This window comes from Myotis nattereri, assembly GCF_964212035.1.
Source record: "Myotis nattereri genome assembly, chromosome: 10".
NCBI lineage: Eukaryota > Metazoa > Chordata > Mammalia > Chiroptera > Vespertilionidae > Myotis > Myotis nattereri.
This window is the reverse complement of record NC_138085.1, coordinates 69,373,537-69,386,902: the sequence shown is the minus strand read 5'-3', so window position 1 is coordinate 69,386,902 and position 13,366 is coordinate 69,373,537. Positions and strand designations below refer to the sequence as shown.

At 44.1% G+C, this 13,366-nt stretch overlaps 1 protein-coding gene across 1 annotated transcript in view; it reads right to left on the bottom strand.

Annotated features, from left to right (window-relative positions):
* Positions 1 to 1,374, bottom strand: part of XDH (xanthine dehydrogenase) — a 63,093-nt gene extending 61,719 nt beyond the window's left edge. The window contains exon 1 of the mRNA XM_081100830.1: positions 1,263 to 1,374. Coding sequence (XP_080956956.1) covers positions 1,263 to 1,304 — 42 coding nt within the window. The 5' untranslated portion in view covers positions 1,305 to 1,374. The remainder of the gene's footprint in view (positions 1 to 1,262) is intronic.
* Between the last annotated feature and the right edge of the window lie 11,992 nt (positions 1,375 to 13,366).

Here is a 13,366-nt window from a genome sequence, read left to right as displayed (position 1 = left end):
CGCCCTACCTCTTGGTTTGCTGCCAGATACCAATCCTGGAAAGAACCTGGCACGGAGAGACAACTTTGAACACAGAAGGGCATGGCTGACCCCACTTCCCAGTGCCTCCCGGTGACACCACTCACAGAGTCTACAGCCTTTGGAACACTGATGTTACGGTAGCTCATAGAATTTTCTTGCTAGTCTCTCAAATACACCCTAACACTTAAGCACTTAAGCACTAGATGTCCTATGAAGCACATTTTAGTTCTTGAAAATTACCATGAAAGTCACCCTGTTTTTCATCTCAAAACTGCCAATACAACAAAACAAATGAAATTGCCTTTTTTTGAGGGGGGGCACCCACTGGGCACATTATTCACTCACATGGTCCCCATGGCTATTTACAATGCGCAACAATCCCTCTTACTGTCCCATTCATTCCCAACTGGGCAACTAAAGCAGATGCAAGCAAGTCAGCAGCGGTGTAGGGAGGGCAAGTGGAAGATGGAGACAATGTAATATGCTTGCACCCCCTCTCTCTGCACCTACATTAGAATTTGCAAAGGTCCTCATCCTTCCAGTGCTGCAAGGACATGGTCTCCATGTCATAAGTCCCCCTCTGCCCCATCTTATCCTCACCTTCCCTAGGTCCCTGGGCACCCCTGAAGTTAATCCAAATGGTCCATTTTTATCAAAGGGATTTGCATTATTAATATGTAGAACTAAGGGCAGGGGCAAGCATGCCCTTAATGAAAATAAATGTATCTGCCACAAGATGTCACAAGTTAGCTGCTATATTTCCATACATGAAATATCAGAAGCAAAGGCTGCATATATCTTATATCCTGATATTAGCAAGGAAACACGTTCCCATTCCTTCCCTCGGTAAAGAGATCAACCGAAGCCTTAGGCCATATTTGATTAAATACAGAAATAGGAGTGTGGTGGGTGACCTCCAGTCTCACCTAGAACCCTGTCCTCCCTTCTCAGCTTCGTGCCGGTGTCTCTCCTGCTGTGGGGTGGGTAGGGTGGGAGAAGCTCCCAGACACTTCTCTCCTCGCTTCCCTCCCCCTCACTCTTTTGCCCCTTGAGTATCTATCTTGACTTTGGTCTAGCCTGGAGAAGGTTTTCTTTCCCCAAGGTCACCCCAAAGGCAGCCACACCTTTAAAGGAAGAGAGAGAAAGGAGAACACAAAAAGAGAGAGAACAGCCTCTTCCACTGGACACATAGCCCTTTCCAGGGAGCAGGGAAGCCAAAGCAAAGGTCAGCTCCTGCTTACCTTTTTGCCATTCACAAAGAAAACCAACTCGTCCGCTGTCATTGTCAACAGGCGGGTCCCCTGAACTCCAAGTACCTCACTCCTAAGAGGCAAGGGCAGTTATCACTCCTCTGCCACTTGAAAAACACACCTCCCCAAAATAATGAGAGCAAGTAGGCCAATAGGAGGGAAGGAGCATAGAGCCTCAGGGGGTTGAGAGTTCCTGGCAAAAAGCCATCGGTTTGCATAATCGAGGAAAATGAAAGCAATCATTCACAAGCAAATCACACCCCCAACTCCTGTGTCAAAGAGCACAGAGGAAGGCACGAATCAGCAAGATTATCAGCCTTGGTACTGTGCCACCATGGGTCTTAGGCTCTGCCCCGTGGAACCTGCTTCATCCTCCCACTGGCTGACGACAGAGAAGGGGGAAGGGCCATTGTCAGAGTCAGGGCAGTAGGGCTGACTCACATCCTCCTTGTCTGCACTTGATGGTTCACCATATATAGTTACAGCAATGCAGACTCAGCACTTACGTGCAGGGCTCATCCTTCTGGAGGAACATGGAGGTCACAGATGTGGTGCCCAGTGATCCAGATGCAAAACCTGGCATTGGACCTCAGCCAGTTACTTATCCCCTTCAGAATTCTGTGCTCACCCTCTAAATGGGCACACCCATGGCACCAAAAGCAGAAGGCTGAGGGACAGATGATATATTTTGGAAGCACTTTGTCAATTTGCAAAGAACTAAAATATTGATTACTACTGCTGATGTATACTCAACAACACAACAAAAATAATGCTAACAATAAATCATTTTTGAGGCTTTTATTTATGTCTCTCAGGAATATGCCCTTAATACATCATCAGAGTAACTCATAAAAATATTTCATAATACCAAATAAATTAAAATGTGCACACTACCTAGTCATAGGCCAAGTTAGCTCGGAGCTGAAAACCTGCCCTCGTCCAGTATTCATTAACTCCTAATGCAAACACACATGCGCATTGCCCACACGGGCAACACCAATGAGCTCTCTGCAGTCTGGCACCCAAATGCCCCTCCCAGTCCACACACACACACACACACACACACACACGCACGCACGCACACACGCGCGCACATCTGCTTTCCCTTTGGTCTCCTTTCACCCTAAAAGGACCCGCACAGTTACTCAAACAGCCCTTGAAAACAGGTAACTTTCCCCACACTCCTGGCAGGCTGCATAGAGTGGGGTGGAGAGACAGGAGTATTAAGCAGAAGTGCCTGGCGCCGCAGCAGCTTAGAGAAACTGAAGACTACAGGACAGCCATGTTATCCTCACAGGTGTCTCTCCCAACCACAGCCTTCCTATAAGCAGAAGATGAAATTCCATTTGTAGGGTGGCCAATCATCCCAGTTTGCCCCCACCTATCCTGGTTTTAGCACTGAATCCCTTCAGTCCAGGGCAAACTGTGTTGGTTGGTCACCAGAAAACAATGATTTTTAACTGGGGTGGGTGAGGATTCCCAACCTCTGAAGCCATTCAGCAATGTCTGGGGTTGAGTTTTAGTGTTATGACCAGGAAGAGTTGCTACTGGTGTCTAGTAGATAGAGGCCAAGCATGCTACAAGACACTCTATAATGCACAGGACAGCCCCAGCAACAAACAACTATCTGGTCTTACACGTCAATAGAGCCAAGGTTGAGAAACCCTGCCCCAAAAGAAAGAAGGAAAGAGGGGCTGAGCCTGGGGTGGTGCTTGGGAATGGGTGACTTCTCCCTGACCTTTCACCTCTGTAATGGAGAGGCTTTTCCTCTATTCACTGACCCACCCCAGCTATCCAAGCCCTTTACTTCCTAGCCAGTCTCTAGCCAAAGTCCCAAGAAACTCTCAAGGTAAAGAGGGAAGGCTGAGGCAGGAAGGACCTTAGGGTTGATGTAGATAGACTGGCTTGAATATTAGCTCCATCACTTCTGTGTGACCTTTGGCAAAAGTCACTCTCTTGGCCTCAGTAGACTTATCTATGGAATGGGGGCAATTATACCTACTTGGTAAGAATCCACTGTGGTGAGAATCAAGTGGGACTTAGGTTAGGAGTGTGACCCACAGTAAATGCTCAGTACATACACAGTGATTTACCTGTCCCCCGTCGGCCAGTCTTCAGCCTCCCAGAGGTGAAGTTCCTCTCTGTTATTGTGGAGCACTGAAAAAAGTGAGAGCAAAATACATTTTCAAGAAGGGCTCATGCTGTCACTCATATTTTATTTCTATAATAATTATAATAACTAATTCATTTCTATAATACTGAGATTTGACCCAAAAAACTTTATTTTTTTTTATTTTTATTTTTTTTCAACCCTAACCCTAACCCTAACCCTAACCCTCAAAAAAACTTTAAATTAGTATTACTTTTTATCCAGCAAAATATTTGTGACCATTTCTTTCTCTGTGGTTTTTCTAGATGTTATAAATTAGGGGAAATAGTCTAAAATAAGTTTTTTGTTTTTTTTCAAAGCTGATGACCACCTAGATATGCTTTCAATGTTGAATGAATTCCCAACTTTGGGTTGAATTAATGGGATTTCGTGGTCTGGGAATGGGCCAACTGTAACATATATTACATTAACTTACCGCACTTTTCAAAAGAACATCTTGCTTTATAATTTGCACGGCGTTGGTAGACAAGGTCCCAAAGTCCATGGAGAAGTCAGGTAAGCCCTGAGGCCCCCTAGATACAAACAAGTCTTCCTCTTGGAACAACACTTCCAGGAAATCACAAGAGATAAGAAGAGTAAAAACACTGCCAAGAGCCAAGTCCTAACTCCTAGAATAGTGAGCTTTTTGGGCCAAGCATGCCCTGGAAGGAGTGATTCAGGAAAGCGCTCGAAGGTTCTCTGAATGCCTGGCCAGGCCTAGTGCTCTGGCAGCTGCTGCCCTGGCAGGTCCCACTTCCCGTGGGTCTCAGGGCCAGCCCTGCCTGTGCCTGCCTCTGCAGCAGCACCTCTGGGCTGCCCACTCCCTCTCTCTGCACCCAGATGTGCGCCTCTGCCTGTACCCTACAGGTGTCCCCTGTTCACTTTCTTCACTTACAACAAACTTTACTTGAGCCCAGCTGGCGTGGCTCAGTGGTTGAGCATCAACCTATGGACCAGGAGGTCATGGTTTGATTCCTGGTCAGGGCACATGCCAGGGTTGTGGGCTCGATCCCCAGTGTGGGGCACGCAGAAGGCAGCTGATCAATGATTCTCTCGTCATTGATATTTCTATCTCTCCCTCTTCCTTCCTCTCTGAAATCAATAAAAATATATATTTAGTTAAAAAAAATGTACTTGAGAAAAAGAAAAATCACATTCCATGGTTCAGACTTTTCTTAATTTTCTTGCCAAAGACCTGATTTTCCTCCTAAATAGGCCCATTCTGGACGAAAGATTTTGCCACATTCTCAGAGCCTCACTACCCACCACCCAAGTCCTCCCTTGTCCTCCGAACATCCTGATTATTAACCAGCCCTAACGATAGCTTCTGACACCCGAAGAGCACTTCTTTGCGCATAATGTGATTTCATTTGATCCTTATAAAAGCCCCGTGGGATGGGCCGGGAAGTTTTTATTATCTTTCCTCTCCAGACAAAGAAAATGAGAGGCAGCAAGTTTGACTTGCTGTCTCACGGCGAGTGAGTGTCAGTTTCTACATCTGTCACCCACTTCCCAGCAGAGAAGTCATCTCCCTGGTGGCTCTTCACTAACTATGGAGCATGAACCCCAGGATAGTGAGCATGGCACTCAGAGCCCTGCTCAGCTCGGCTGAAATCCAGGCTTCTGCTTAGGGAAGCCCCTGAGACCAGGAGCAGAACCGTGTTTCCGACTATATTGCTGGTGCCAGCAGAGGCCAAGTCTATAAAAAGGGTCAATAATGCTTATAGCTCAGCTGGTGTGGCTCAGTGGTTGAGGGTCAACCTATGAACCAGGAGGTCACAGTTCGATTCCCATTCAGGGTACATGCCCAGGGTTGCAGTCTTGATCCCCAATAGGGGGCATGCAGGAGGCAGATAATCAATGATTCTTATCATTGATGTTTCTATCTCTCCTTTTCCCTTCTCTGAAATCAATAAAAATCAAATTTTAAAAATGTTTATGAGTTGAGCCCACAATACAAGGAACAAATGGATTTCAGAAATGTCTAAGCCTCTGCCTTTTACCAAATGTGAAATTTTCTTCCATCATTCTGTATCTCAACACCACTGAACTTCCCTCACCAGCAACTTTCCTTTTATCATTGATATGAGGTAACCAACTGGTATTCCTCAACATAAAGGTCCCCATTCTTACCAGGCAGGAAATCAGCCCCTGGTTTTCTACATGCATCTTGGGAGTGGGTTCCTTTAGAATCAAGAAGGGGTTACTCAGAAGTGGACACAGAGTCAAAACTAAAAGGATGAGAACTTCAGCCTGAGTTCGTGCCGCAGACATGTAAAAGCTAGAGGAGCCAAACCGGTTTGGCTCAGTGGATAGAGCGTCAGCCTGCAGACTGAAAGGTCCCAGGTTCGATTCCGGTCAAGGGCATGTACCTTGGTTGCGGGCACATCCCCAGTAAGAGGTGTGCAGGAGGCAGCTGGTCGATGTTTCTCTCTCATCGATGTTTCTAACTCTCTATCCCTCCCCCTTCCTCTCTGTAAAAAAAATCAATAAAATATATTTTTAAAAATAAAATAAAAATAAATAAAAAGCTAGAGGAACAGAAAAGACCCAGAAGCAAATCAACCCCACGTTACCAGTCTTCATCTGTTGTGTTTTTTGATAATGTCTTTGGCATTCAATAAGCTCTGGAACTCCAAGGTCATTTGTGGTGATGACCACGTGGGTTTGTCTGCACACAAAGTAAGGTCTCTCTTTCCCATCTGAGCTGCTCTAGCACAACTGAGGAAGAAGAACTTTGACTTCTTCACCCAGAGGTCAAGTCACATATGCTCTGTAGACAATATGGCACATTGAGTAACCCCTGAGAAAATTCTTTTCACAACTGTTTGCAAGCCCTATCCTCCTCCTCTGACTTTTTTCTTATTAATCATCTGAAATACTATACCAGTGATGGCGAACCTTTTGAGCTCGGCATGTCAGCATTTTGGAAAACCCTAACTTAACTCTGGTGCTGTGTCACATATAGAAATTTTTTGATATTTGAAACCATAGTAAAACAAAAACTTATATTGTTGATATTTATTTTATATATTTAAATGCCATTTAACAAAGAAAAATCAACCAAAAAAATGAGTTCGCGTGTCACCTCTGACACGCATGTCATAGGTTCGCCATCACTGTACTATACCATGACCTCAGTTACATATTTATGGTCTCTCCCCCTGCACCCATGAGGATGTAAGTGTGCAAGCTGTCTCTGCCTGCCCTACAAATATCCATACCCTTCTTCTCTATTGAAGCGTTTCTGCTGGGAAGTCATTGCCCAGCCAGGAATGACATTTCTCAGCCCTTCTACGTGTAGAAAGCCATATAATTGAGTTCTGATGAATGTAATATGAGAAAGTGCTGTTCACAATGTCACAGCTCCCATTCTCTCTCTCCCATAGTTGGGTGGCTAATGTCAATGCCCAAGCGGATCTTGGAAGCCACACAATGAAGACAGCAGAGCTTCCAGTCAGCCAAAGTCCTTAAATAAACACAGTAATCTGAGCACTTCCATCCCCCAGTCTTGTCATGTATTGGATTTTATAGGAGCAAGAAATAAGCTTGCATTGTGTTTTCTCACCGAGATTTCTGGATTTGCCTGTTACAGTGTCTAGTGTTATATTCACTAATACATTAAGTTCCCCAAGGGCAGAGATGTTTATCTGTTTTCTTCAGTGCAAAACACAGTATAGATATGGTAGACAGAATACTTATTCAAAAAATGAGAATAAATGAATGAATGGAGAGCAGTGACAGAACCTGGTTTTGGTTAAAGGCAGTGGGGAGCATGGGTCAGGTGTATGGCTTGACCCACATGCAAAGCTGCATTGAGGATCCTCGGCTCCTAAGAAGACAACTTTGGTCAAATCCCTCAGTCCTTGGCCTTAAGTGTCTCCATCTCCACACCCTGCATGAAGGATGAGCTTCAGAGCAACTTCTACACTAGGTAATAGTCACACATCATTCAGTCACCAACCTTATGAGACTAAGCATGTCTCGGGCACTGTGCTGGGCACTGATTAACTATAGGGTGGGTCAGAGAGGCTTAAAGAGCACCCTCATTATGCCTTATAGATAATTCATGATCCCTGAGCCAACACTGTGGAAACTGACCCAGGTGCATCACCTTCCCTCCTAAATATCACCGCTCCCCTGAGGAAAGATGCAGATGCCAGGCTTATATATTGATATCTTTAAAACAGTGATCATATGAAAACTCGAGAGCTTCTTTCACACCTCCCATTGCTGCCTCCATAGTTTTATGACAGTGGCCTCTACAAACTCAATTCAGAATGCAGAAGTTTAAGGAAGATCACCTGCTGTTCCTGTCCTAATTTTGTGCTTGTACTAGAACACTCTCCACAGGAACTTGGTGTTATTAATACTGTTATTTGCTTTATTTTTCTTTTAAAAAGGAAGAAACCCCTTACCTCCCGGGGGGTGGGGGGTGGGAGGACGTCCATTAAACCACTGTTCACAATCTGAGGCATTTGCCCAAAAAGGAATATAGTCCCCAAAGCGACCAGGGACAGAGAGCAAGCTGGACAGCTCAGGCCTGTTCTCTAGCGTCTGTTCAGTTTTCCCAACATTCAAGGAGAGGAAAGGAAAATGGAGTAACCTTCTGCATAGAGTCTCCCTGCTGCATAAACCCTTCACTGGTGGACTTGTCCAGCCTGGCCACTGCTGTTCTTCGTTGAAGGGACCTTCCCTTCCATCCTTGGTTGCACTTTTGGAAGAGGTGTACCTCTCTCTCCAAAACCTTGAAGGCCAGCTGATCTGTGGCACATGTGGATGAATACTTGCGATTGTAGCTACTCATGAGTAACCCCAAAGTTTCATGACATGATGTTTGCTATTTTTCTGAAGCACGAATTTTAGTCTCATGAGCCACAGTGCTGCAGCCATGTCACAGCACACTGAGCAATTCTCGTTGAGCGACTTAAGGTGATTACACTGTTAGCTTTATTTGAGTGCCTTTTGTGATGACTGGGTACATTTAGACAATCACATTTTCTTACTGATCTAGCAAGTAATTTTGAGCTCTCTTAAGAGAGTATATAGTTCTATAAATGCTGCAATGAGAGGCCTCCACTCCTGAGGCTAGTCTATGGGTCAAGGTTAAATCACCTCCATAGTGGAGACATGTGGAAAAGGACCTAGATTTATAAAGCTGCTAATATGTGCCAATTTCTTAGCCTGGGCATTCTATATGGATCTCCTTCCTTTCCACAATATCCCTATGAGATAGGAAACATTTATTGTTTTATAGATGTGGAAGCGGCCGGACTCTGAGTGGTTAAGTAACTCCCACATCTGAGAAGGGGGAATCGATATGTGAACCCAAGTCCCTCTGATTCTAGAATCTTCTGACAGCAATCTTCTGGCAAGTGTGGTGCTCCTACAAAGTCAGCCCAGTAACCCTAAAAGAGATCGGCTTTCCCTAGCGAGATACCCCTCCCCCACCCGGAATGGGCAGAGGAGAGACCACTTTATTGGCAAAGGTTTCACTTAATGCTGAAGAGGTATCAGCAGTAAGGAACTCTGGCCTTGAGAGAAACAGGAAGGAGAGTAGAGAGCGAAACAGAAAGGAGGCTGGTGTGCAGCATGGCAGAAGCTGGTGTGGGGGCCTCCGGCTTGTCTTCTGAAAAATACATCAGCAATGATTTATGTCTCTGTTTTCACTCTGTAAAGTGCTTTGAGGACAGAGATCATCCAGTGAGCAGAAATGGGGTGTCTGACTACAAGAATCTTGGGAAATACTATGATCTCAAATGAAATACAGAGTGTAAAACGTTATAGGGAGAGAGAAGAACCAGACGGTGGGGAGTCAATACAATCCTAGCTGTCACCCATCAGACAATTTGGAAATTTGGGGATCTAGGAAATGGCCCAGGTCCCAGCCTCACTCTGCCAGGAAAAGCAAATGAAATGGAAGTTGCGACTCCTGCCACCTCTCCAACCCCACCACACCCCACTCACAGATGTGCAGAGAAGAGGCAAGGCAAGATTTATTCTTACAGGCTGCTCAGCACTTGAACTTGGACCTTTTTCTCTCGGGTGAATCAGGAGGCTTCAGGACAACAGTTCCGCTTGGTAGCTCCCTGGAACACTGAGGGACCATGAACCTGAGTGGGGAGGGCATTAAAGCTGCATAATGACCCCTGTGGACCTGAGCAGAGATACTGACAGACTTAGACAAAAGCAAGCAAGCATGGAGGCAGAAGACCCAAACGAAGGAATCGTAGGAGTGGACCCTAAGGATAATGAACATAGACTGGTAAACACAGTTACCTCGGGGACCATGCCATGGCCTCTTAGTGAAGTCCCCACTCACTATCATTCTTGGCTGTCTTCTAGCTCCGGGTCAGTAGCCAGACCAGAAGTGTGAACAGTCCTCAGTGACCTGGCAACTATAATGTTTTAGTCTTGATCACTATCAGTGTTTCCACTGTATTAAATGTCCTCTATTCATCCTCTCTATCTTATTATCACCATTATTCCGAGAATCTCACATGGAAGTAGGAACGAGGGTACCAAGAATTGTGTAAATGAATCACACAGCCCCAATAGCCATGTCTGGGTGCCAATGAAGTAGTAGCTAGAAGCTCCTGGCAAAGGCATGAAGTACCTTGCCTGCAGCTAAATGGAAGTGCTTCAATGGTCAGTCTGTGAGCAGAGCTTGTGAATTTGTTTTTAACACACACACACACACAAAAAAAAAAAATTCTTCCTAGGCAAAATCCCACCCGCTCTGCTGACAGCCAAGGGTCAGCTCCTCCTCTAACTCTTTCAGTAAGACCCCTTCCCATCTGTAAAACACCACGGACCCCTCCAGGTCTGGCATCCTAGGGCATTCTGGTGCGGAAAAATACTTGGAATTTTTTTCCATCCTTTCCAAAGGCAAAGCCTATCCCAAATGTGTGATGGCCCTTTTATTCATATCCTCTGAGCCTCACCCATCTCTGAACAGGTTGTGCCTTGTCACAGGACAGGCCCACTTCTAATCCATCATCAGTGTCGCTGGAGTGTTAAGAAAAAGAAAACAATACCAGATGACGGAAGTGCTCTCGTTGATTTTATGCTTCTCATTTTCATGTATGTGCTTAGACCAGTAATTTCTAATATAAGCACCCTGAGTAAACTTCTCCTGAGTGTTCATAACGTTTAGTCGCATTACAAAACACGTTGTCTGCCTGAGACTCCTGTCTACCCTGCGCATAGAGTGGACTCACTTAAAAGATCCACTGGGGAGTGGGCAAGACGAGAAGTCTTCCTCCTGGCAAGTGTGGTGCGCCTACAAAGTCAGCCCAGTAACCCTGAAAGTGAGGCCCACCACGGATAGGAGATGGCTAATCACAGCCCCACCTTGAGGCCCCGCACAAGAGGGGGCCCTGCCCTGGGCCAGCCCTTTATAGGTTATGGAATAAGCTCATTGCCAGTCATGGGACTAGATAAGGAGCCAGGCACTCCCCCCGCTGAGGCTCCTTTGTTTTGTATCCTGGTTGATTTCAATAACTGACCATTTGAACTACTTGGCTTGTTGTTGTTTTTTTCTCTCCCCATGCTTTCAATTTTGGCTCTTATGTTTTAAATTCACTAATAAAGAATGAGCCTGCAAAACACTAGACCTCCCCACCTTTGACCAAAATAAAAGCAGAACCCCAGGCTCACGGGTTCGTGCCCCTCCCCACCCCCCCAACCCTGCGACCTCATTGTGTGGGCCCAGGTGTGTCATGTAATATCTAGGTCCTGTAAGTAATAGCCTTTTTTAAAAGTTTCCTAATGGTTTTTGCTGAGGGATATTTTGCAATCACAATAAAAACCACGGGGGCAGGGGATGGGAGGGAGCGGGGCGGAGGGGGGGTGGGGGGCAGGTACCGTTAGAGAAATGGCAGCGCACGGGTGCAACTTTTCCTCTCCCACGGAAATTTCAACAAGTTAACCATGTATAATTCAACAAAGAAATCACAGCATAAACAGGGATAATTTGTGACAACAAAAACATACAAGGGGAAGAGGGAGAGGTCTCAACTGGCAAAGAAAGATGAAGATCGGCTGCACTCAAAAGAGCAAAAGGTACAGTAATATGCAACTTCATTCTTTATAAACCTAATGGTAACCACATACAAAAATCCCCAAACCAGGACATATAGCTTAAAAAAAGAGGAAAGATGTGTGAAATTCCCCCAAACAAAAATAACATACAGAAACATAAAGGAAAGGAACCAATGGAGGCAAAGAGCTACCAGAAAACAACAGATAAAATGGCTATAGGAAAGTCTTATACATCAATAATTACCCTAAATGTAAATGGTCTGAATTTACCAATAAAGAGGCACAGAATAGCAGAGTAAATCAAAAAAACAAAACCCAACCATATGCTGCCTACAACAGACACATCTAAGCTGCAAAGACAAAGGTAGATTCAAAGTAAAAGGGTGGAAAATGATTTTCTATGCAAATAAAATCCACAAAAAAGCAGGTATAGACATACATATATCTGACAAAAATAGATTTCAAGATAACAAGAGACAAAGATGGACATCAAGAAACATAACACTGCCTGGCCAGCATGGTGCTCAGTGGTTGAGCTTAGACCTATGAACCAGGAGGTCACTGTTCGATTCAGTTTAGGGCTCTATCCCCAGTGTGGGGTGTACAGGAGGCAGCCAATCAATGGTTCTCTCTCATCATTGATGTTTCAATCTCTCTCTCCCTCTCCCTTCCTCTCTGAAATCAATAAAAAAATCTATTTTTAAAAAGAAAACATAACAGGTTTTAATATATATGCACCCAACCAGGGAGCATCAAAATATATAAAACAACTATCCACAGAACTAAAGGGAGAAACAGATAAAAACACAATCATAGTTTGAAGCCTTAATACTTCATTGATAGCTCTAGACAGATCAACCAAGGAGAAAATCAATAAAGAAATATTGGCCTTAAATGAAAACTAGACCAAATGGACATAATTGACCTTTACAAAACATTTTATCCCAGAACATCAGATGATACATTCTTCTCCAGCACACATGGAAAATTCTCAAGGATAGACTATATGTTGGGTCACAAAATTCAAGCATCAACAAATTCAAGATGACTGAAATTATACCAAGCATATCCTCTGATTACAATGCCTTGAAATTAGAAATCAACTACAAAAGGGAAGTAAAGAACCCAACAAATACGTGGAAATTAAACAGCATACTTCTAAAAAATGACTGGTTCAAAGAAGAAATAAAAGATGATATTAAAAGATAGAGAGAGACAAGTTTATATCATTACAAGCCTATCTCAAGAAACAAGAGCAATCCCAAGTAAACAACCTAACATCGCATCTTAAAGTACTAGAAAAAGAAAAACAAAAGCAACCCAAAGTCAGCAGAAGAAAGGAATTAATAAAAATTAGAGCAGAATTAAATGAAATAAAGAACAAAAAGACTATACAAAAAATTTAGTAAAACAAAGAGCTGGTTCTTTGAAAAGATTAATAAAATTGACAAACCCCTGGCTATACTCACTTAGGAAAAAAGGAGAAAGGCCCATGTAAACAAAATCAGAAATGAGAGAGGAGAAGTCACCACAGACATCACAGATATACAAAGGACCATGCTAGAATATTATGAAAGACTATACGCCACCAAATTTGACTCTGGGTGGTGGGCACACGGTGCAATACACAGAGCTTGTAACATAGAAACCCACACCTGAAACCTATATGTTCATATTGACCAATGTCAATCAATTTAATAAATAAAAACCACAGGCAGGGCTGGTCCAACCACAAGATTGGTTACTGATGGGCTGAGACCCAGACACAATATATTTCCAGAAAAATTCATTGCTCCCTGTCTATTTCCATTGTATTTTATGCCTACCTCTATTATGGCATATAACACAGAGACCAGATCTTACTTATTTTTGTACACCCAGGAACACACACTAGATAAATATT